At 43.0% G+C, this 23584-nt stretch overlaps 4 protein-coding genes across 5 annotated transcripts; 2 read left to right on the forward strand and 2 right to left on the reverse strand.

Annotated features, from left to right (window-relative positions):
• The first annotated feature begins 419 nt into the window (after positions 1 to 419).
• Positions 420 to 2341, forward strand: LOC133887789 (F-box/kelch-repeat protein At5g15710-like). Its single transcript, XM_062327771.1, has one exon. It carries the CDS (start codon positions 595 to 597, stop codon positions 1828 to 1830), a length of 1236 nt encoding a protein of 411 aa, XP_062183755.1. The 5' UTR covers positions 420 to 594; the 3' UTR covers positions 1831 to 2341.
• Positions 2342 to 4501: 2160 nt separating this feature from the next.
• On the reverse strand, positions 4502 to 7290 carry LOC133888198 (phosphatidylinositol 4-kinase gamma 5-like). The gene is made up of 2 exons (XM_062328349.1): positions 7044 to 7290; positions 4502 to 6857 (listed from the first exon to the last, which is right to left on the reverse strand). Exon 2 carries the CDS (start codon positions 6759 to 6761, stop codon positions 4902 to 4904), a length of 1860 nt encoding a protein of 619 aa, XP_062184333.1. The 5' UTR covers positions 6762 to 6857; positions 7044 to 7290; the 3' UTR covers positions 4502 to 4901.
• Positions 7291 to 13961: 6671 nt separating this feature from the next.
• LOC133888208 (uncharacterized protein At5g50100, chloroplastic-like) lies at positions 13962 to 17847 on the forward strand. The gene is made up of 8 exons (XM_062328361.1): positions 13962 to 14241; positions 14648 to 14778; positions 15529 to 15636; positions 16206 to 16262; positions 16930 to 16995; positions 17182 to 17242; positions 17436 to 17479; positions 17605 to 17847. Exons 1-8 carry the CDS (start codon positions 13974 to 13976, stop codon positions 17638 to 17640), a joined length of 771 nt encoding a protein of 256 aa, XP_062184345.1. The 5' UTR covers positions 13962 to 13973; the 3' UTR covers positions 17641 to 17847.
• A 118-nt stretch (positions 17848 to 17965) lies between these two features.
• LOC133888207 (ubiquinol oxidase 4, chloroplastic/chromoplastic-like) lies at positions 17966 to 20989 on the reverse strand. 2 transcript variants are annotated; one of them, XM_062328359.1, is made up of 9 exons: positions 20554 to 20983; positions 20270 to 20450; positions 20037 to 20130; positions 19804 to 19919; positions 19464 to 19572; positions 19293 to 19361; positions 18887 to 18958; positions 18748 to 18795; positions 17966 to 18423 (listed from the first exon to the last, which is right to left on the reverse strand). In XM_062328359.1, the coding sequence occupies exons 1-9, from the start codon at positions 20886 to 20888 to the stop codon at positions 18218 to 18220; spliced, it is 1230 nt and encodes a 409-aa protein (XP_062184343.1). In that variant the 5' UTR covers positions 20889 to 20983; the 3' UTR covers positions 17966 to 18217. The 2 variants fall into 2 exon arrangements, with proteins under 2 accessions (XP_062184343.1, XP_062184344.1); XM_062328360.1 differs by lacking the exons at positions 19804 to 19919; positions 20037 to 20130 and having other exon boundaries at positions 20554 to 20989.
• Between the last annotated feature and the right edge of the window lie 2595 nt (positions 20990 to 23584).

The raw sequence follows: 23584 nt of genomic DNA on the forward strand, positions 1-23584 counted from the left end.
GGTTTGTCACGGTTTGTCAAGCTCGACTAACAAACCGGGTTGTTGTGCCGGCCCGTATGCTGAAAGTTGGCCGTCGAAGACATGATGTGCCGTGCAAAGTGGCAGGGCACTTCGTGGCAGCATGGTGAGGCGACTGAGCGAGGCCTTTGTGCATTGCTTAGGATCTACCTACAGTAGTAGATCTCGTGTTAGTCTAGATGACCAACCTTAGCTTATTAGGATCATTTATTTAAATTGAAATCCGTATCATAAAAGTAAGTTAAAAATTATAAATATGTAAATAATAATAATAAATAAAGTACGATTAAAATATACTTTTCATATATAAAAACACTTAGATCTTGTTTGTTTGAATTTCAAGCTATTACTTTCTAGAAAAACTAGAAGCAGAGCCCGCTCCATTCCGCTCCGCTCCTCGTTTGACCATACGCCGTCCGTCTCCCCTCCCCATTCCGCAGCTCTGCACTGCGCTCCTGCGACGAGTGGGCGCCGACTCCGTCCAAAAAGAGAGGAAGGAGCCAGCGACTCAGCCGCCGCTGTCTTCAGATTTCCCCTCGAATCCGCCCCCTCGATCTCGCGCCCGTGTAGCACGCGATGGACGCGGCGGCCGCCCCACGCGCGGCGCGGCCCACGAGTCCGTCGCGGCCGCCCAAGGCGATCCGCAGCACCAAGCCGCGGGGCCTCGACGAGGACACCGCGGCGCCGCCCACGTTCCCGAAGGGCCCTTCCTCCTCCGCCGCGGCCTCGCTCCTCCTAAACGCGGACGTCCCGATGGACGCCCGCGTCTGGGCGGGGCTGCCCGACGACCTTCTCGTCGAGGTGCTCGCCCGCGTGCCGCCCTTCCTCCTCTTCCGACTCCGCCTCGTCTCCCGCCGCTGGGACGCCATTCTCCACGACCCCACCTTCCTCGCCGCGCACGCGGCGGTGCCCTCCTACGGGCCCTGCCTCCTCACCTTCTCGAGGGGCGGCGGTGCCCACTCCCCGCCGCAGTGCAGCGTGCTCAGTCTGCCCCTGCACGCACGCTACAAGTTCCCCATCGGGTTCCTCCCCGCCTGGGACATCTGGCTCGTCGGCTCCTCGGGAGGGCTCGTCTGCTTCTCCGGTTTCGACGGCTCCGGATTCCGCACAGTCGTCTGCAATCCGCTCACGCAGGCCTGGCGGGTGCTCCCGGATATGCATTACAACCAGCAGCGGCAGCTGGTGCTCACGGTCGACAAAAACCGCCAGTCGTTCAAGGTAATCGCCGCCAGTGATGCTTATGGGGACAAGACGCTCCCCACTGAGGTATATGACTCTAAGGAGGATAGATGGTCCGTGCACCAGATGATTCCCGCGGCGAACCTGTGCTCGTCAAAGATGGCGTTCTGTGACTCTAGGCTGTACCTGGAGACGCTCTCGCCACTCGGGCTGATGATGTATAGAGTGGACGCAGGGTATTGGGAGCATATACCTGCTAAGTTCCCACGTTCCCTGCTGGATGGGTATTTGGTACCTGGAGCTCGCACAAGACTGTTCTTAGTGGGGCGGATCGGGCTATACAGCACACTGCAGAGTATGAGGATCTGGGAGCTGGATCATGGTAGGACAGTCTGGGTGGAGATAAGCAGGATGCCCCCCAGGCACTTTAGGGCTCTGCTGAGGTTGTCCGCTGAGAGGTTTGAGTGCTTTGGGCAGGATAACTTGATCTGTTTCACGTCATGGAACCAGGGCAAAGGTCTTCTATACGACATTGATAAAAAGTCTTGGTTGTGGATCGCTGGTTGTGCTAGCCAGCTGTGCAATAGCCAGGTCTGCTTTTACGAGCCAAGATTCGACACATCAATCTATTGAGTATGGCAATATGACCTGCATTGTGAAGAGTTTGTGCTCAAATGCTTCTGGGGTTGTATATCGAGATGCATGTCTGATGTCCTATTGAGTCATGGCTGTCAGATGCAAGTCAAGTGCTGAGACAAATAGTGCTTCTTCTTCGAGACACTTCTAGCAGTGGACTTGAGCAACCAATATTCTCAAATCATGCCACTAGATATTCTTCACTACTCAAGCTCCAGCAGTTAAGCCATCTCACAGTTCTGGATTAGAACATACAGAATATCGTCATTTTACACAGCAATGGAGGTCTTGTAAATGATATCTTGTCTGAAATGAAAAAAAGATCATGCGGTTCTTTGTGAATACAATTTCAATGGGTAGTGACCTTAACTTATTACTAGAGTTCAATTGGATCTGGGATGGTATTTCTCCATGCAAATGATTCCTGCATTGTTTCTTATGATACTTGTATGCTGTCATTCAAAGAACACCATATTATATTGTTTTCTTTGTTGTTCCAAAAGTTCATTTCTCCCCAGTTTTGATACGTACATTTGTACCATGATTCTTCTCCTAGGCAAAACGGATTTCTTAGCCTCTTAGCAGAATTGCTTACCAATATCTACTATTTTATAGTTCATTATGTTGACGCCACCTTTTTAGTGACATGATATGGTTAGGTTTGGAAATTCGATTATTTGAGATATGCTCAAAAGAGACAGTATTTTCATGGTGTATTGGCGACCTGTTAATAGACGCATCTTATTCTGTATAGGTTAGTACTTCGTAAATTAGATAACCCTGAACAGAGGTGTATTAAAGCTAGGTGTTTTGGTTTAGTTGTTCACTTGTTTGGGTTGGTGCTGGATGTGTCAAAGATGGTGTTTGGTTGTCTGAACTATGTTGAGATTTCTGCATTTGTTTACGTGAGCGAATTCTAGATGGTGTTGTTAATTAGCTACGTGGTTCACCCAACCAATGTACCAAACACTGTCACAAGTTCCATGCATCATTCTATGTGAGAATAGTGTAATGGGAGCAACAACTGAACACCTCAAGGTAAATACAACTGATGTCTGATGTATAGAAGCTGCAACTTCCAGGTTCAGTATGATCATCTACTCCCAGGCACATAGCACAATTTCCATTTATGCAATAGTAACTTGAGTTGCTTTTGCAGATATCAGATGCAGAATACAATTTTCTAAAGAAGAAATGAACAATTATATCAGCGCAGAGTGCCCTTGAGGCCATAAGCGCTTTACCACTCAACACCTACTAATTTATTCTCTTAAGCTGGTATCTCGTCTGAGGTTGACATGAACAAGTATAAAAAGATTAAAATTGGAGGTAGTGTCCACTGTGTGGGGGGGGGGGGGGATTGTTCTGGTACAACCTTTATCTATCCTCTGTATTGTTGCTAAGATGCTTGACCATATGTGTTCAGTGGGTGAGATGTTGAACCGAAAGCATCCAATGATACTGGCTGATGCAAATGGTTTGGAGGCTGGATCGTGCATGTGGTTTGCAGTCCTTGCTACATGAGACAGTAGTAGTCCATATACCATAGACCAAGGGTTCAAATTTCTATTGAATATATTCTATTAAATAACTAGTTGCATAGGGAAGATAGGCAAGGCTGTGTTAATGATCTGATGAAGTATTTGCTAAAATATAAACCCGCAACCAATTTGTAAAAGCAACTTTTACAGGCTGGTAACTCACAAATAAGATTGCGGCGCTGGTGCCATTGTTCAGATCATGTTATCTGTTAGACTGTTACTCTGTTATCTGGTAATCACTTATTTTCGGTCCAATCCTGGGAACTTGTTTCTCATATTCCTTTTTGGGAAAAGGGCGTACTCTTTGTTGACGACAGTATCTGCAGTGGAGTTTTTTTAGAACTGGAGCAGCTTTGATTTACATTGTTCGAGCAAGCATGTATTGAGGAAAGGTGGAGTATCCTCCAACCAAATAGCATGCTGCAGTGGAGATTTTGAACAGGCATGGAATGGCAAAGAGTACTGCAAGTTTTTGACAGTAGTGAAGCCGATGATTGGCTTATGGAGTTGGTAACTTCTACTGCTATGCATAAAGAAACTGTGCTTGAGGTTGATAATGCTATAGCTTTAACAGGACAACCATAATGATTGCACAAATGGAGCAATTCTATTGTTCAAAGATCTACTTTAGATAAATAGTATTCATGGACAAAAGGCATTCATATTATCAAAGTCTTCCTTTTTATTGACGGATTATGCTGAGTTCTGTTGTGCTCAAAGTCTACAGGTTACAGTCCGTGGCTAAATTAGTCAGAATGCGTATTGTTATATGTGAATCTATGATGATAGAATTACTGTTATTGGCTAAATGTTGTGTTCTCTCTCTCTCTCTCTCTCTCTCTCTCTCTCTCTCTCTCTCTTGATATTCTGTTCAGTTATCCACCATATAGTCATATGATTCGTCATGCCGCTGATGCACCTGAAGACTTTGTTCTTGTCACAACAGAAGCAGTTGGAGGTAGTTTTCCGCCTGGCTGTCCCCTGTTTGCAAAACTATCTAAGTAACTGGAGGTGAGAAGAGCTCCCGTTATTTGAGTTGAGTATTGTTAAACTATTTAACTAGTCCAAAACAGTTTTAAACTTGTCATATATGAAACATATATGCCTCGAAGAATTTTGGAGACCAATACCAAGCAACCATGACCACATCCAAGATATTCAACACCATTTAAGCATTTACATAGAAAATGCAATATTTACACTGCTCACAGCACAAACTACAAAGAATGTTTAGCAGCAGCTAAGAGATTTCACACAGTATCTAGCATCAAACCAATATACACAGGCTGACACGCATTTATTATTAATTATTTCCCTTCTTAAACATAGTTAATAAACATGCATAGCACTTCTCCACACCCACTATCCTTTTGATCCTGTGTATCCGATGCATAACAGTTACATCCCAGATCGTTGCACAAAGTTGAAGGTGTCTCATATGATGATATCTTCGTCCTGTACTCACTCCATAAGCAAGCAATACAAGTAGCCATATATACTTTCTTCTCTGCTGCGCTATTGCCCTACTCAAAACTTGCATGAAGTGCCCAGCCTTTGCTTCATCCTTTGACCTGCAGCTGCCCTTGCCCGCTCCTGCAGCACTTCTTTCAGCAGGTCCTGGAACTTTTTAAGGAAGAGACTCCACTCCTCTGCACTCATGTCTGACAGCCTGACAAAGCACATACTTGATGAAAGTTGTTCATCCGCACTCCTGTTCATGGCACTTCTTGTAGCGTTGCCATTCTGACCTGTAACTTTGCTAGGAACGCTGGGTGTATTCAATCCAGCATAAAAGACACGATCGGACTCGTTTCGGTCTTCATGGTCGTCATTGCCCTCATCAACGCTCTCGACAAGCTTGGACAGAGGGCTTCTGAAACTAGACCCCTTCACGCCTGAGCCACTGAACCCTGGGGATCGCATTACATCATTGTATTCTCCTAACATATCCATCGAGAACTGGAAATCCATATCCTCTCCTTGTTCGGCCATGGCAGAGAATGGCTCCCACTCTGCTACTCTCTTCCTGGCCTCCATACAAACAACCTCCAGCTGGCTTGGTTCCTCCTCCATCCCTTTGAACTCCCTGGTCATCATCTCGCCTATCTCTGCCAAGCAAAGCCCAAAAGCCGCGGCCTCCTTAAGGAACATTGTGCACAGGACCAGGATATGTAGGCAGGCCTCGCGTATCATAGGAAGTTCTCTGCGCAGCATCGCAACATCCTTCATTGGATCAAGATTTCTGATGTACTCGAGCTCTTCCTCGGAGAATGGAATCGACGACTGCGCCCAGTGTATCCACTCGAAATAAGGGTCCTCCAAGTTCTCCGGCAAGCACATGCCATGATCAATAGGAAACAACTCTGTCTGGTAACCAAAGCGGCCTGTGCCACTGTTAAGCTTCCTCACCAGCACGTTACCGCCATGCCTGTCAGTGTTGAAAATTCTGATATCTAGTACGCCGATCCTATGAACGGTGGTAACAGGGAAGCTTGACGTGCCGTGATCACTCGCGTCGAAGTCATGAGCGATGAACTGCTGGAATGAAGCAATCTTGCTGTTAACTTGCTGCTTCTGGTCATGAGCTGCTGCTGTATTTCCACCGTTCACTGGACAATTTATATTGAAAATGGAGTGTGTTATCTTCACCAGCGCCGTTGCAGGAACATTAGCAAAATTTTCATGGTCCAGCAGGTATGCCGCAACCTCCCTGAATCCTGTCTCCCCTACTCGCACAGATTTCTTCAGTCCCGGCTGGCCAAGCGATCTCCCGACAAAACCCTTTGGATTGTTTGGTGCAAAGGGCTCCTCGTCCGTCGGCTTCACAATGGCAACCCTGTCACCGACGGCATTCCTGAAGTAGTATGAGCCACCAAGGCCACAGTCAATGGGGACCGGATCCACGCCGCTCCTGATGGCAGCGACCACGTCGTCGACCAGGCGCTTCACCCGGGCACAGCTGCTTGAGCGCCCAAGTATCTCGACCAAACCACTGCAGTCCTTTTGCTCGAAGTCCTTGGAAACTGGGCAGAGGCACGGGGTGGAGCAGCTCCGGTTGATGCTGTTCCGGGTGAGCAGTAGCGGAGAGTCAGGTCGTACGAAAGAGAGGTCGTTCTCCAGGACGCGGTCGCCGAACGTGAGCGAGGTCTCACCGGTGGGCACGTTGAGCGCGAGCTGCAGCCGGCGCTTCACGGTGTGCGCGTTGTCCCCGCGGTCCAGGTCCATGCCGAGCACGCAGCCGGTCTCCGTCTGCACGAACACCCGCCGCCTCCCCACCGGCGAGCGCGGCAGCTGCTTGACCTCATCCCACCGCCCCGCGCCGTAACGGCGCCTCAGGAGCAGCGCCGGCACCTGGGTCTTGATAGCGCTGTCCAGGTTGGGGGACATAACTTCTTCCTCTTCTTGGTGCGCGCGCCGTGCGGGGTGGACGACGCCGTCAGGGAGAGGGAAAGGCGCGCTCTTGTTGCTATCATCGGATCACGCCTGCAAACCAACACCCCCCCCCCCCCACCCCAAAAAAATGAATCTTTTCACTCAATCCCTCAAACCAAACATCTAAAAATCACAAAATTGCTACGAACTCATCGTCAATTCAACCGGCCAACCTTGAAAAGAAAGAATTTGACTGAAAGATGCAAGAAAATATGTCAATTAGATTTCAGTTCTCACCATGGGGTGGTAAGGTGCCAGTGGAGAAGCGGGTGTGGGGGATAGCTGCAGGGACCGGCCGTGGCGCGGCCATCGACGGCGGGGGCGGCGCAGCGGCAGGCTAACGGCGGAGCAGAGCCCGGTTCCTCATCTGCCTCTCGATCCTCTGCAACTCGCGCACCCGCTGCCCACCGAATGTCCGAATTCCGCTGGGTTTCGGTTGGTTTTCTATCCCCATCCATGGAAAAAAGAAAGAAAATGATTATCCTTTATGATAAAACCTCCTGTGGGATACAGTATTTGAATGTAGGTTCACGCTTCCAGGCATTTAGCTGGGCAGGAGCGCACGCAGAAGAGGCCTAGCGAGAGAACATGTTTCCGCTCAAATTTTGGTTTTTTATAGACTTAAGTAGATTTATATTTTTTAAGTTATAAACTTCCGGTCACTATTACGTCTCCGCTCAATTTTTAGACTGATTGATCTGAAATGAGAAACTTCGAGAGGTTGCTTGTAGTAAGTAAATCTGGACGTGCATAGTAATGATAGACAATCTGTGCTAGCAACATGCACGGTCCGTTGATTTCAAGATTGGCGGCTCTGATGAGCTGGAGAGTTTTCTCGGGAAAATAATATATTTTTAGTTTCTCAACTATCACTACGGTTTAATTTTCACCTTTTATCTTCAATACAGAAATATTTCATCCCCTAATATTTAAAATCGTCCAAACTCATCTCTCAAGACGGTTTTTGCCTCACTAGCGTCCACGTTGGCACTGGTTTTGCCACACCCACAACTATTAGGTCACTATCTCGTCGCTTCGAGCCAGCCGAGCACCATTGCATCTAACGCCTGTGCTCCATCGACCTACTATACGCATTGCCTCTATGTGCTCTTCTCCCTCGCCTATAAATCCCCACAAGGATCTCCCCTTTTCCCTACACCAAGCTCAGAACATAGAAATCGTCACCACCCTTCCTTTCTTCTCCGACACTGGCAACCATCGCCCCACCTCTCCAGTGCCCCATTACTCAAACCAAGCGCACCAATGTGCTCCCCTCATCACCATGGTTTCGTTTTTGCCTTTCGCCGAGCTCGATTCCGACCGAGGCAGAAATGCTGAAAGGATTGAAAGACCAAGAAGAGGTGAATTAGACACTAAATAAAAATGCTACAATCGAATTAAAATAAAAATAAGTAGCAACCTTATCCTAGAAGTAATATAGAATAACTACTCTAACAAGCTAGAGCAAGGTTACTACACAAGCAAGCAATGACACAAATCAAATTGCAGGATTAAAAGCTTGCATGAAGATAAATACTCGTTGGAGCATCCACCAAAGATATATCTCCCCCTTGAGTCACCAAGACTAAGTGCTTCCTCATGATTACCACTTCTCCATCTCCGATTTTACGTGCATCAAACCAAACACATCACTCTTCCTGGGACTCCCACAAGAACTCTAAGAGCTCACTGAGATACCTCTAATCACTACAGACCAGCTAGATGTTACCAACTACCAAAAGTAACAAGTTAATAGCTTCACTTGCCCAAGATCAAGCCTAAACTACAGCTAGTAGCATACTTGCTACTTTTGAAGCACTAATGATGTCCTTAATTTTTAATTAGGGACTTGAAAATCAACCGAAGTGCTATCTCTTTCTTCTAGATGACGCACGCACTATATGAACTCCTCTGGATCGCAAGAGCGCCGAATGAGATCAAGTGGGGAGGTATTTATAGGCTAGAAGTCTAAATCTAATCGTTACCCAACTGCCTCATTTTTCTGTGAACGCCGAATGATCCGATGTGCACTAACTTACACACGCCGAAAAATTCGACGTGTATCCTTTTCAACCACTCCCGACTGCCAACTGTCAATTAGTCGTTAAGCCTGCTAAATACTCTAGCGAAGCCTTGTGGCACACACCGGATCATTCAGTGTACAGAACCATAAAATCCAGATTTCAAAATTCTTCTATGTAAGAAACACTCCGGTGTATATTTCGATGTACACTTCGGATCATCTTGCATGCATATTCATCAAACACGCTGCTGAAAACCATTCTGCAAGAAATGCTCCGGCGTAGCCTCTCATTAACGCTGGAACATCCGGCATGGACTTCAAATAAAAGGTGCTACATCACCACACAAAAATCTCCGATGCTCATAAGTCTTATATCGCCAGACCATCTATGGTACTTATGATCTTTTTGCCTTGATCTAAGAAATATTCTAGCGTTTTAATCTCTGGTAATGTCAGACCATATGGTGTATTGAAAATTTTCTGAACTTGTCCAATTCAAGTACTCTTGAGCTCTAGCTTCTCGGCATCTTAACCATGGTTTCTTTGAGCTACCTAGTGTTATAAAATCATAAATGTACATCCAATCTTGTCTAGACTCAACTAGATCAAGCTAGAACTCTTAGCCCCCTTTTATAGTACGGTCAAAAGACTCAGAAAAAAAGATCTAAACTACTATAAGTGTTTTTCTTCTCTTTGTAACATTTAGAATTAGAAGATCCTTAATCTTGATGCATATGTCCTTTGATCGTCTATTATATCACCTTAGGGACTAATAAAACCACTCATCATTGTGAATATTTTTTTATACCCTTCAAAACACACATGTTAGTCAAGATAATTTATCATTAATCACAGAAATACTTACAACTTATCTGGGGCTAGATGCTATAAGCACTCAATCTGGGCCGCCTCCGTTGATTCCTCCTCGCCGGTAAGACCTCGTTCTAATTCCCGTCTCCCTTGTGAGGAACCAGCGACTTAGCCAATAAATACTTAAATTTAATAAGCCAAATAATTTGTTGATACTAATTAAACATGGTAATTTCATTAATTATTTATAGCTTAAATGGAGAAGATAAATTCTACATATGGCCCACCTATCATGGATATATAATTTTGAGTTATTCTAGGATCACTTTGGATATGGATGAGTATAGTAATTTAAATATTTTAACTTGGAGGCCCACATGTATGTCACACATGAGCAACCATAATTTTTTTTGCATGGATAAAATCAAGCCAGCACATGGTTACTTTCACTATATATATCTTCCACGTGATACTCACCGTAGCAGCACCCACAATTCATGAATCAGCCCCTAGCTTTGCCATCATTTGTTAAATAAGGTGAGACACTTCCTTGTGGGATCTATTGATGTTGAGGTATATCTAAATCTGAGAAGCACCATGTGTTATGGTAGAAAGAAATAGCGCACAACATTTTTTACTCTGGTCTATCCTCCACGTAAGAATACCCAGTGTTTTCATTCGGATAGAGTCCAATCTTTTAACACAGTACATAGTTCCTTTGACCATTCCTTATCCTCCATGTCACATAGTCCAAATTAGCACTCATTATTTAATTACTACTCCAAGCACTCATTCATACTGTTGTTGATCATTAATGGTAGAATAGATACTGATGTGGACAGTTGATACATTTTGAGTCACCGGAAGTGTCTAGTGAAAGATCTAGTCATGTAGCCGAAACTATTTTATTCATATGTATGGTGCAGCATGTGCATTGAATGTATCATTTGGGACTATCCATAGGAAAAGCTCAGGCCTTGTCGTGGTACAAAACATGATGTAATATTAGTGATTAGACAATCTCTGCATAGTTAAATAAACAATGAAAATTTGATATTAGAATAATTCAGGTTTATTTATGCATGCAATGTCTTTATTTTACTGAGTATTTTATACTCATATTTGTTTTGGGTGTTAAACGTAGAATCTTAAGGTCATGATCAAGACATCGACGACTAGATGCTATGCGCGGGAAATTTTGGGATATATCAATAGTGTAGTATTTAATATTTTATTCACATCAAAATAAGTTGTATAAATAGACACTTAATCATGTATATTATGACTTCTCCTATAAATAAAGTTTCTGCTAGTTGCTCTGTAAACTACTGATTTTATATGAGTATTTTTTTTTTGCCTTAACATGGTTATGAGTTTTTAATCCATAATTATGTGGCGGCTGTCGCGTGGGCCCGTATTCGGGGTGTGACATCCCTCACCATCGCATAGACCCTAGCTCGCCTCTCATCAGTGTCGTGCCGCCTCTGTCTCAACCGTCACACATCATCGCCAACCCAATAGCTCAATCCTTACTCCAATCCATCCCTTTGCATACCCCCATCTTAGCTTAGAGGTGCTCTAGCCAAGGCCAATCTTCCCAAGGGGCCTCGACCTTCTCTCCCCTCTCTTGCGACCAAAGGTCATGCTACCGCCACTCGGCGCGAATCATACTCTCATTCACTGATCTGAGTCAATCACCTTCCTCCTCTCCTACTCTATCTCCTTGCCAAACCTCAGAGCATGAAGTGCTCTAGATTGCTCGGCCAAGAACGAGCGTCACTGGTCATCCATTCTTTGCCCTGTTCATATTCTTCCTCCCACCGAGCTCGATACCTCGCCCTTGATACCCTCTCTCTCCCTCACCCTCTACTAGAATCCAGCTTACCTTTTGTAGCTTCAATTTGAACCCTTCCGCCTCGAGCTACGTGGGCACCATGCCGCCCATGTCCTTGCCACCGTGCGTAGCTGCCGACGTCGTAGAAGAGACTGCAGCTCCATCTATTCCTCGGCATAGCTTCGCCTCAGCTTCTATGTGCTGCTAGGAGTACCACACCGAAGCCCTGGCTGCTGGTCGTGTTGTGCATGCCACCCACGCTGCTCCTGCTGGTCGTGATGTGCATGCCACCTGCGCTGCTCATGTTGGCCACCCAATTGCCACTACCCACCGTGGAGAAGAGGATCGGAGCCTTACCGATCGGAATGGCAAGTCAGGACAGGGGATGGAATGAGGACCAAAAATAGGTGGACAAGGTCATGGCTCATATCAGGAAGTCTGCGTCACCGGCGGTGTGGAGCAAGATCAAGGACCATCCAACCAGCGGGTTGTGTTATGCTATGTTGGTACACCAGAGAGAGACTGAGACGAATGGGTACTGACTCAACATGTTCGAGCCACGTGGGATCCTAGTCATGCACGCCACTTGTGTAAAACTACTCAAAAGTGGATCCAGGGATGAGTTCTAAACGTTTTTAAAAGTTTGAGAATGAAAGATTTCTGATACTAAAGTTGATGAACAAAAATGAAATCAGAGTAATAGTTGAGCGACTGTAAATATACTTTTTTACTTTTCGAACGGTTTCTCGAGAGTTGAGACCCGGATGAGAAACCAGGATCATATTTTCCACCGTGCAGAAAGGTCTAGAAGTGCTCCGGCTGTCGTTCGTGGTGGAAAGGGAAGGAGCTGGGCCGTCGAAATCTCGTGGAGGGCCCTCTCAACGACGGCGATTTGGATAAGAGTGATTGGGCCACGACCGGATGACGTGGGCCTGCCATGTGGACCCTGCACGCATGCGTACATTTTGCATGTAATCGTAGACTGGATCAAATTTGGAATAGTGTAAAAGATTTTCCCAGCCATCACTAATGGTTTGACTCAAATTTGGAATGGTGTAAAGATTTTCCGATCCATAGCCAATGGTGCAGCTATTACATGTCTCACTATTGTAAATTATAGTATTAACGTTCATTGTGAGTGTGGTGTGCAGTGTCATCCGTGATATATATTTTTTTTGCAGAAAAATTTTGGATAGTTCAAATATGGAAAGATAGAAATTTGCACCAGTTATCATATGCTTATAAATCAGATTGTTGAGAGGTATGTTTCAACAAACAATTATTAAGACAAGTTATACTTATGGTGCATGCTTTATGATATAGCTAACCGCACCAAGACAATATTAGCGCCCTGAAGAGCAGCGCTCCTGCTCATGGTTCAAAAAAATTATTGGCACCTTGGCCATACCATGAAATTAACGTGGTAATGACAGCACTATTGGTCATTTGCTGCACATTGTCATATGTGCACCAAATCAACTCCTATTTCTGACCTAAACATGTAATGTAACCAGGAAAAAAAATCTTACCTAAACATGGTAATGACAGTAAAAGTATTAGATAGCATAACACAGACGATTGATATATGTGCTTACACCTGTTTAGGTTCTAGAGATTTTTATGATATATTTCGAATTTGAATTAAATCATAAATTAAGTTATATTCACTTATGATTGTCAAATTAATCAACTGAATTCGCTAGCTAATATTGTAACTGAAAAATATCCAAAAAGGTCAATTTTACTTCTTGAAGTTTTTTTTATTGTTTGGATACCTGTTACATTTTTATTCATCTCATTTTACTCCCCCGAACTAATATAATCAAATCACTTCGCTTCATACTAACATTTGTCTCTTTCTCCCTCTCTGTTTTTTTCGCCTCCTTACAAGAGTCACGTTTAAAGTTGGATTTTTTGTCAGGTGATAGATGACAAATGCAAATAGTCAAAAAAAATCTTTAAATGCTTTATAACATAGGATATGATATAATCTATCGTTTAAAGCATGTAACTTAAGACAAGGGCTTGTAAAATAGAAGAGAAAAAATACATATGTCATCAAGGAGTGAATTGCTATGTTTTTAGTAGTTTGGGGTAAAGAAAAATGAAAAGATTATTTGACAACCGAAAAACCTGAAGTAAACTAGATACTTTATAAATGAGTTTCACAATAAAGTAGAATATTTTTAATAGTATGTGATATATCCATCAATAACAAGATGTTTAAAGTAACTTCGTCAATCTTATAACTTAATATATCTAGTCTTCGATAAATATTTTGTGAGTGTGTCAATGTATACTTGTGATCGAGTGTATATATATATGTGTAAAGGTTGTAGTAGTGTTAAAAAACACACGGCAAGCCTGCAAGTATGTGGCTATGCGCCGGTCCGACGGTACAGATCAGGATCTACGGAGCTGACAGCAGCAGGTAATGTCGCTTCTAAAAATGCCGGAGGAGAGCGTGGGAAACAAACTGGTGGTGTGGAGAGAATTGGGGATGTCGTCGCGTCGCGGTGGAGCAAGGCCGACCAGGAGCGAAACCCATTTGAACAGGCGGCCACCGCTGCGCCCCGAAGCCTCCTCGCTCGCCACCTGCTCACGGAGACGTCGCGAGGGAGACAGAGAGAGGCCGATGACGAGCTCGCTGGCCCGCCTGGGAGCGGCGCTGCTGCCCCGCGCGCGCCCGCGCGCTGCGGCGCGGGTCCTGCCGCCGGGACGGTGGGATGCCGCGGCGCTCGGCGTCTCTCGCCGTGCTGCGCTGAATGGTAAGCTAGCTAGCCATTTCGCGGTCCTCGATTCGTCGTTAGAGGGGAGGAAGGGGGATTGGTGGATCGTGCTTACTCATGAATCCTGTGGTGACCAAGTCGCGTACTTCGATCAGAACTAAGTAGATTGTTTTTGGTGAGTTGAACTGCTAGGTTGTGATGCTGCGTGGCTTGATCTCACACTCTCTGCTGCATTGTCTGATCATTGGGAGATCATTCGTGCAAAGTGATTTAGATAAGAGCTCAAATTTATCGTGCAAAAAAAGAACTCAAATGAGTAGCATTTAGAGACTTGAGGAAGCCCACAAAACTATTCCGTGTTTATTCCCTTCGCTACGAAAAATGTGTTGTTAGGTCTGTGTTTTTATACAGTAAATCCTGTTATTAATTGCGAATTGAACTTCAGCTTGCAGATGCCAAGTTCATTCCGACGTGAAAGTAGCCCCTACATCAGAATTAAAGGATGGGGGTAATTCATCTGAAAGATGGAGGATCAAGATGCTCTATGACGGTGATTGCCCGCTCTGTATGCGTGAGGTATGTTGTACAACAAATGGTTCGTGGGACCTGTCATGTTCAGCCATTGCACAATCAATGTTGCCCTAGAACTTTATGATGCATCTTAGGAATAACACAGCTTCATTTTCCAATAAGGCAATGATTATTTGAGCATGTTGATCTAATGGCAACATATAACTGTGATAGCATTGCTGATTGTATGATAAGCTGTACGGGTAACTTTGCATTCAGAAGTTGTTTTGTCTTGGCCCGGTTACAGAAACAAGATTTGTTGCATCTATTTAATATCCCAGGGGTATGCTTCAATTGCCTAAAATATTCTGAATGTAATAATGTGTTCGTTCCTATTATCTTTAGTTGCCTGAATACCCTTTCCAGTCTTATGGTCACTGATGACTAATCAACTGCTGAGAATAGTTGGCTATGAGCCTAGTGTACCTGGGTAGAAATTTCAGGATAAACTACCTTACATCTAAGAACTTCAGCTGAGATATCTAAACCCCATGCTTTCAGGGACACTCAGTGCAGACTGCAGAATTCTCCACCATAAATCTTATATTTTAAGACCCACTTACCAGTGTTAGCTATGCTATGAGCTCAGTGTGCAGCGTTATCTCATGAAAGGCCCACACTTTGACTCGTATTTATTTGAATTTGAAAGGATTTTATTCACTGATAAATGTTGGTGATGGCCAGAAAAAATAGACACCCACTGTACTGATATCAGAGCAACTAAATTTGCTTGTACTAACTCTCATGTTTGTACAGGTAAACATGCTGAGAGAAAGAAACAAATCCTATGCAGCTATAAAGTTTGTTGACATAAGCTCGAAAGATTACTCTCCAGAGGACAATCAGGACCTTGATTATGAAACTGTGCGTATTACTAGATTCACTTGTTTCTTTCCTCAGTTTATGCTTTCTCATGGCTGAAATCGTTCATGTCATGTTTGGTTTCTTAAAAGGTATGGTACAAAAGTTACATTGAAATAGTAGCAGCACACACATAAACAATCTCTGGCAATTTTTGGCATGCACAAAAGACTGCAATGAATTTCTCTATGTCCACTGAAAAATATTGAATTATGACCTTTCTTATCCTTGCTCAAGCACTTGATGTTGAATCTTTGATGGCTGTCGTTTTGTACTAGGCACTGTTGTTCTGATACTCCAACTACTTATGTTTGTAAATTCTTGACTGTGCTTAGCTCGTTAGTATTCGTGCTTCTATGCTCTCTCAAAAGGTGAAAAGCAAACTTTAAAGCACGTCAAGGGTCTGATTTATAACCACCCTATACTCCACTACTAACAATACTACTTGGTTCCTGCAATCCAGTTCTTGGGAGAGCATAGGAGCACTACTTGTTAGTAATATGTTTACTGGAACCAGACTTGTCCGCGTTATGTTTTGTGGCCACATAGGTAAATTTATTTTCTGCTTTCAGGCTATGGGGAGGATACATGCCATTCTCTCAGATGGAACTGTCGTCACAGATGTTGAAGTATGACACTCACATCATGTCCTATTGAATTTTTCGGGGATCGTCCTTTTCAAAAGGCAGAGGCTGCTGGCTTACTTCCAGATAAACTGTTGCATAGTAAAACAGACTAATTTGAACATATCTTTGCAGCTAATTAAAGGTTGAGTTAGACATGGAATTAATGAATTACTAGATGTTTCACCACCACGAACCTGTAACACATCTGTTTCTCCTGTGGTCACCTAAATACTCTTTGTTGGTGCATAAATGCATAGTTTTGTGCTTGTGTAGATGAGTTTCTACTATGTTCAAAATCAAGATTGTTCTCTTCAAAGCGAAGCAAGCTCAGATACTAATGTTTTCTTGATGACGTCCAAGACACTATAACATGCAGAGCTTATAATCATTAGACTGTTACAATAATTGTGTTGAGCATAGTGAAATATTTGCTTAAGAACTTTCCATTGAAGTTAGTCTGACTTTATCGTCAAGAAAGTTAGTTTGACCCAAGATCCGAAAGAATCACTCCAAACTGTAGTGCCAGCTTAACAAAGTATGAGTGCAATACCAAGAAAAATAAGATTTCTTATGGGCCTATTCAGAATTTAGTTGTGTTTAGTCTATGCATCAGGTATGTTTTATGCTAATATTATGTTTTTGAAAGGTAGTAATTGTTTTATAATTGCAGGCATTTAGAAGACTGTATGAGGAAGTAGGACTTGGATGGGTTTATGCTGTTACTAAGTATGAACCTGTAAGTCCTTACAGAGAGCAAAACATATGATCAGTTTATCTCATTCATTTCAGAGGGTTACCATTCAGCTGCATACTTTTTATATACTAGTAGCAGAACATTAGCTTTTCCAGCGGTGTTAGTGTAAGTTTAATCTTCTTACGACATTTGTACTTATTCTATTCATCTTGTTGTGATACTCTGCAGGTGGCTACCCTAGCAAATGCAGTATATGGTGTATGGGCAAAATACCGTATGCAAATTACAGGTTTAACCACTAAGAACTTTGCATATGATTGACTCTTGACAATATTGTTCTGTTTATTGTGGTAATCGGATTAAAATCATTTTAATGAAACAATCGGATTAAAACCATTTTAATGAAACTTACTTGCAAATGAAGTGTATTGAATATTTTGCATTAGTGTGAACGATTTGATCATTTTTTCCTACTATGGCAGGTCGACCTCCACTAGAAGAGATTTTGTCATCCCGAAAAACCGCAGTAAGTTAGCCTTCTAGTCACGAGCTCGTCTCCTCTGCCTAAAATTTCTGTATTAATCATACTGTCTGCGTGTGAATGAACATATCGGCAGCTTCAGTTTACTGACTGCTTTTGTCCTTCCGCAGGGCGAATGCAAAGATGACAAAGTATGCAAGATGTGAGCATGAAAATGCTGGTCTACTCTGCTGCACACCTCAGTTCTACATATGTTTACATAGGCACATACACAGTCTTAACGTTACAATAATAGCACAGTGGTATGGAAAAAATATATTCAGAGAATAGCTGATATAACGGTTTGTTGAAGTGAATAATGATATAACCTGTACACTGGTTCTGTGTGGAAGACATTTTATGGTGACCGTCTCCATGAACTGTTCTCATTTTAATCTTGAGCTACGGTGAGGGATCGCACCGTGCCTCCTGGACATGCGAATCATCTATGATGCCCCTGGACATTGTGTTTGTGAATTTACAAAGCAAATGGGATTGCAACGTTTAATAAATCACATTCAGAACACTGCAAGCGAATCTGCAATGTTTTACAGCCTGAATTGGCATCTTTTCATACATAAGATATTAAGTTGTGTTGCATCTACACCGACTTCTGTAATGTACGATCCAGGCCAAAAGAAAAACTAAGACAACTATTTCCTAACTTTAAGGGGGGAAAGAAAAACAAACAGAATATCATCAAAACTTTGAAATCTATGATGCCTGAACACGAAGATACAGGTCTCAGTCTTTACTTGTAACCGACTTTTTGACACAATCCACGATACCTTCACAATCGTTTTCAGGTATTACACATTCCGTATCAGTTTCTAAGCAGTTCTGCATGGAGTGAGGAGAACGAAGAGTTCCATGTGTTTGACAGGCCTTCATTGTCTTGCAGTGTTCTGCCTCATCATCTCGTATATTAACAAACACATCATATAAGTTATCTGCAACGCAGTAGTGGAAACAGTGAGCACTTACATACGATAATCTTATGGCAGAGAAATAGAAGGGTGAATTCAATATCTTTTTAACGTCAACACAAACAGTTCAAACCAGAAGGCCAGAAGTCAGTGAACATGGAATAGAAACAGTGATTTGATGGGTCCTAAATTATGTCTGTCTCAGTAACCGACAGTCACCAGCAGAGTTTCCCAATGAATTCATGACTTCATTAGGCAGATCAGTGAAACTAATTTCACCTTCCTTCTGAAAAAATAAATTAGCAAAAGGTAGCTGTTACAGGAAGAACGAGAGAATAGCAAGTTTACCGATTTTAGGCCTCCTAGAACATGGGACTCTTGCTGTCTGAAACTCATCTGAGAAAGAAAAAAGGCATGTAAATGATAAGCATAGACGGTAATGATTAATATATAACATTAAGAGATACAGGCCAATGAAAGGCATTACCAAATAAGTAAAGATCCTCATTCTGGTAATAGTTTATAGCTGCCTTCGGAGCTGGCAGTCTTTTCAACTCCTCTGTTAAAAAGAAAAGAGAAACAAATAACTAACATCATCGAATTGTAAGTGTAAGTAAGAATGATTTAGCAGCTTTCCTAATTACCAGGCGAGCTTCAAAACTATGTAAGACATCAGAATGATTGAACAGGAGCAATTAATGGCTTGAAACAATTTAAGGCTTCTACATGGTTGGTATGAATGAGATATTCAAAAATAGGTTGAAGGATGATAGCGTAAATTTAAAACGACTGGACCCTCACCCTCCCTGCCTCACATCGATAAAAATGCTAAAATCATGATAAAATGTTGCACAACCAGAACATATAAAAAAATCCCATTAAGGCTGTCTTACCTTCATGGAGCTTGAGAAACTTGTCATAAGTTGAGTATGCATGCCTCTCCACACATTCAGAAAAGTGATCTGTATATAAGATTAGCAAGTGCAAGTGTTATCATCACAAAAGAAAAGCATGGTAATAGAAAACAAGCATTTACTTCATAATTAGCAGATAAGCGTACTTACATGCCATTCTTGGGCTCAGCATGTACATCGCAACAGTAATGAAGTAGTAAAAAAATGCCATAAACCGTGCAAGAAAACGATCAACCCATAAAGAGTTGCCACCTAATTCCTGATATGAGCCAAGAGGTGAAAGGAAGTAAGCAATATGCAATACCATAATCAGGTCAAGGGCTCAATAAGTAGGTTGAATTCACTTAGAGAAACAACCTGATAATTGATACAGAAAACAGAATATGCGTACTAACAGAATAGAAGGAAGGCACAATAGCACTTTCACATAACACTGTAAGGCTTACACACATGATTTTACTGATAGAGAGGCAAAAATATGGAGGCATACTTCCATGATTAAGAGGTGATGGAACTCGTTCCAGCTTTCAGCAAAGTGAACCTTTATATAATCAGATCTTCTCCACCAGCCAAAGGTCTCATACATATGAAGCACAGATATAAATGCTGTATAATAACCAAGCATACATCAAAACAAAAAATAAAATGATTTGCCAAAAATCAACACTACAAAATTTATAGGGACCTTCAGGCTATAGCAAGCATACAGAACGGAGCCCTCACCAAAATACGGCACCCTAGCAATCGTCTCCAACACGAAAAATCTGGCATAGTTGCGGTCACGGTAAAAACTATCAAGTATCGTGATCACTGACTCCTGCAGAAAGAACAACATGTAAAACCACCCAGATGTACATTCAACAACCGGACCACGCTTACAAGGCCTTCTGAGCACAAAAAAAAAAAAGCGCTCAATTATGTTTGGAAATCTGGTGTTATTCACCACCTCGTATTACCGTGAGGAAAATGTTCACGGACTGCTCGAGCTTCACCACCCAGCTCTCATCCGTGGAAACCATGGGGTCGTCCGCTCCATCCAGAGGCGCCGTCTCCCTCACGGGGAAGGACTCCTCGACGGCCACCTCCGTCTGCTCCTTCTCCCGCTGCGTCTTCATCGCCTCCGTGCGAAACCTGCTCCTGCGCCAGCCGAAACGAGCCAGCGTCGCACAAATCAAACACCGGTATGAGGAGGAGGGATCGAGGGCGCGAGTGCATGAGGAGCTAGGGTTGGCGCGCGTACCATGTGGCGACGGGGCCGAGGCGCGGGGCGCGGGGGCGGTGGGCGTGGAGAGGGAGGAAGCCGGGCGAGCGCCGCGGCGAGCGCGCGGAGGGCTTGGCGGAGAGCGCGGCGGGGAAGGGGGAGGTGGAGATTGCCACCGCCATGCTGGTTCTGCGATTTCGTGGGGTTTTTGCGGCAGCGAGCGGCGCGGGAAGGGGGAAACCGGCCGCTGGTGCGGTTGGGTGAGCAAGCGGCTCCGGCTCTGCAGGACGCCACGCTCGGCACGGCAGTAGTGCCCACAAGCCGGAAGCCCGGACCGGAGGACGTGCGGGGACGGAAGGAACAGCAGAATTCATGGGCCGGTGACGACTCGACTTCCGGGTGGCGAGTTGGTGCCGTGGCGCGATGCGCTCCGTTGCCTTTTCTTTTCTTTCTTTGCAAATTGCAAGTGTAGCCCGCGTTCTTTCTGAAAGTTTTCGTTTCCGTGTTACTGCTGGGGTAGTACGGCTGGAGCACTAGGAATAGATGAATGAAACGCACTAGGACCCCATGTGAGTTCGTTAATTGCTCGACGCCTTCGGCTGTTTTGCTGTGGGCTCGGGGGTGGGGGCGGTGTGGATCAGTGGATACCGCTTGCGGTAAGTCAAATGCGCGAGGCACGAGCGGCAAGACCAGACCCCCCCCCCCCCCCTTTGCTTGTAATAATGGAATTAGAAAAGAGAATAATAGGTTTTAGGTTGATTGATAATGCGTATACTGTGAAAATATTGCTGAAAAAAAATCTTAAGTAGTTGAAGATTTTGGTCTCATAAATAAAATTTTCTATCACTTCAGATGATACTGGTTCAAACTCTAAAGCTATAGATATTATTACTCTATTGTTTAGTACGTATGCTGAATCTTTCTTGATATATCAATGATGTGCTTGTCCTTTATCAATCTTGTAGTAAATCTGATTTGAAGAGGTTATGATAATACCTAGACGATTTTTTTACTGCAATATCTTTTGTAAACTCATCTAATCAACGAATTGCAGCATATAAGCAGTACTATATTGCAATGGGTATGCGTTCACGTAAGTTTGCTATGGATATACCGGTAAGATGGAACTCTACTTTCTTGACGCTAAAAAATATGATAACATATAAGAGCGTATTTGGTATGTTTATTCATACACACTATCATCAATATGAGGGTTAAACTTTACTCACGAAAGCACATTAGTATGTTGCCAAAATGATACTAGAGTTTCCTGAATTTTTTTATTCGACTGTGAGTTTATTAGTAGTTTATTATCTAATATTTTATTTAGTAGTGCATAATATTGTTGAAATTGCTACTCATTTAAATATGTATAAAAATGACAATCTTATAAGAGATTGTGTAGTTCCTATGAAATTTAAAATTTAAAATATTGGAAAGAAATTCCTTTGTTGTATGCATTTGCCTTTATTTTAGATACTAGAGCTAAAATCGCAGGGTTTTGTAGAGTTATCACAATTCTAAGTGATATTCTTGACCATGATTATTCTACTCATTATATTAATGTTCGTTCTAAGTTATTAGATGCTTATAGTAAATATGAAATAAAGTATATCGGAGTTTGCCTGCAATGACCTCCACTAGCACATACAATAAGTAAGAAGACGATAACGTAGGAAAAAATATTTGGTGGAGGTTTTTTATCAAAAAGTTTAGACTCTTCGTCACGATCGTCTACGACTACGAGAGCTGTAATTCTAACATTTGGAGAGGAGCTAACTACCTTTATCGACAGCGGTGTTATCAATCATGAACAAAAAAAAATTCAACATACTGCAATGGTGGCATGAGCACAAGATAAATTATCCAGTGCTTTCACTGTTAGCACGAGATTTGTTAACGGTTCCAATATCTATAGTTTCTTCTGAAGCTACCTTTAGTCTCATTAGAAGTATAATTGAAGAGAAAAGAAAAAAATCTTACAAGTGAGATAGTGAAAATACTTACCATAGTAAACGACTAAGAATAAGTTGAAGCGCGAATGCAACACACCATAGAGAACACTAAGCTTCAAGTTTCATTCGAAAATTTGTATCTAAATATTGATAAGGACGTGTAATTTTTAATTTTCTAAGCTAAGTTGTACTTTTTTTTTACTACAAAGATTTTTAATGAGCTAACCTATCAATAAAGCTTATTTTCAGAATTAATTATGTCTGTATATTATTTTTGATTTTTTTATGATTTTTATTTTTTAAAAAGCGATCCGAGACCTACCACTCACCTCTCATCTTGACCTGTAAATAGCCACTATTCGTCCATGCCAAACTCCCACTGATCCAAACTCCAAAGCCACTTGCCCACTTCAATAAATCAATTCTATATTTCCAATTTCCCATTCATGGATCAAGACACCGAAAACTTGCGTGCATAGTCATGGGTGTGGCAATATTTTGAGAAGTTCTTTAGAGAAATTAACAGGTAACAGGTAAGATTTGTTAACTGTAATATATGCAACAATGAATTAGATACCATATCTACAAATAGAATAGGCACTTAAGGAAGCATGTTAAATATTGCAAGTAAGATTCTAGGATTTCTAATAAAACCACATAATTTTTAAAGCATAGCCACATGTTGTTCTTTTTTCCTTATAGTAGAAAGATTTTTAATGAGCTAACCAATCAATAAAACTCATTTTATTTATTTTATATATTTTTTGATTTTTTAGAATTTTGTAACTATTGTTTTTTATTTATTTTTCCTATTTTCGAAGTGTACCAGGCCGGCGTGCCTAACGTACCTCCACCATACCAGCTGGCCCGCCGGTGTGCTGCTGTGCCGCTAGGCTGCCCCTGCATCGTGCCTCCACCGAGCCGCCCGGGCCAGCCGTGCCGCTAGACCACAATCGTGCTCGAACTGACCCGGCACGACACGATGGATGACAGGCCGTGCCGTGGGCCGAGATGACGACACGCGGACCGGCATGACACGATCCATAACAGTAGCTAGGCCGATCGGACCGGACCATAGCTAAGCCATGCCTAGACGGGCCAATGCCAGGTTGACC

The sequence above is a fragment of the Phragmites australis genome, chromosome 13 (genome assembly GCF_958298935.1).
Source record: "Phragmites australis chromosome 13, lpPhrAust1.1, whole genome shotgun sequence".
Lineage (NCBI taxonomy): Eukaryota > Viridiplantae > Streptophyta > Magnoliopsida > Poales > Poaceae > Phragmites > Phragmites australis.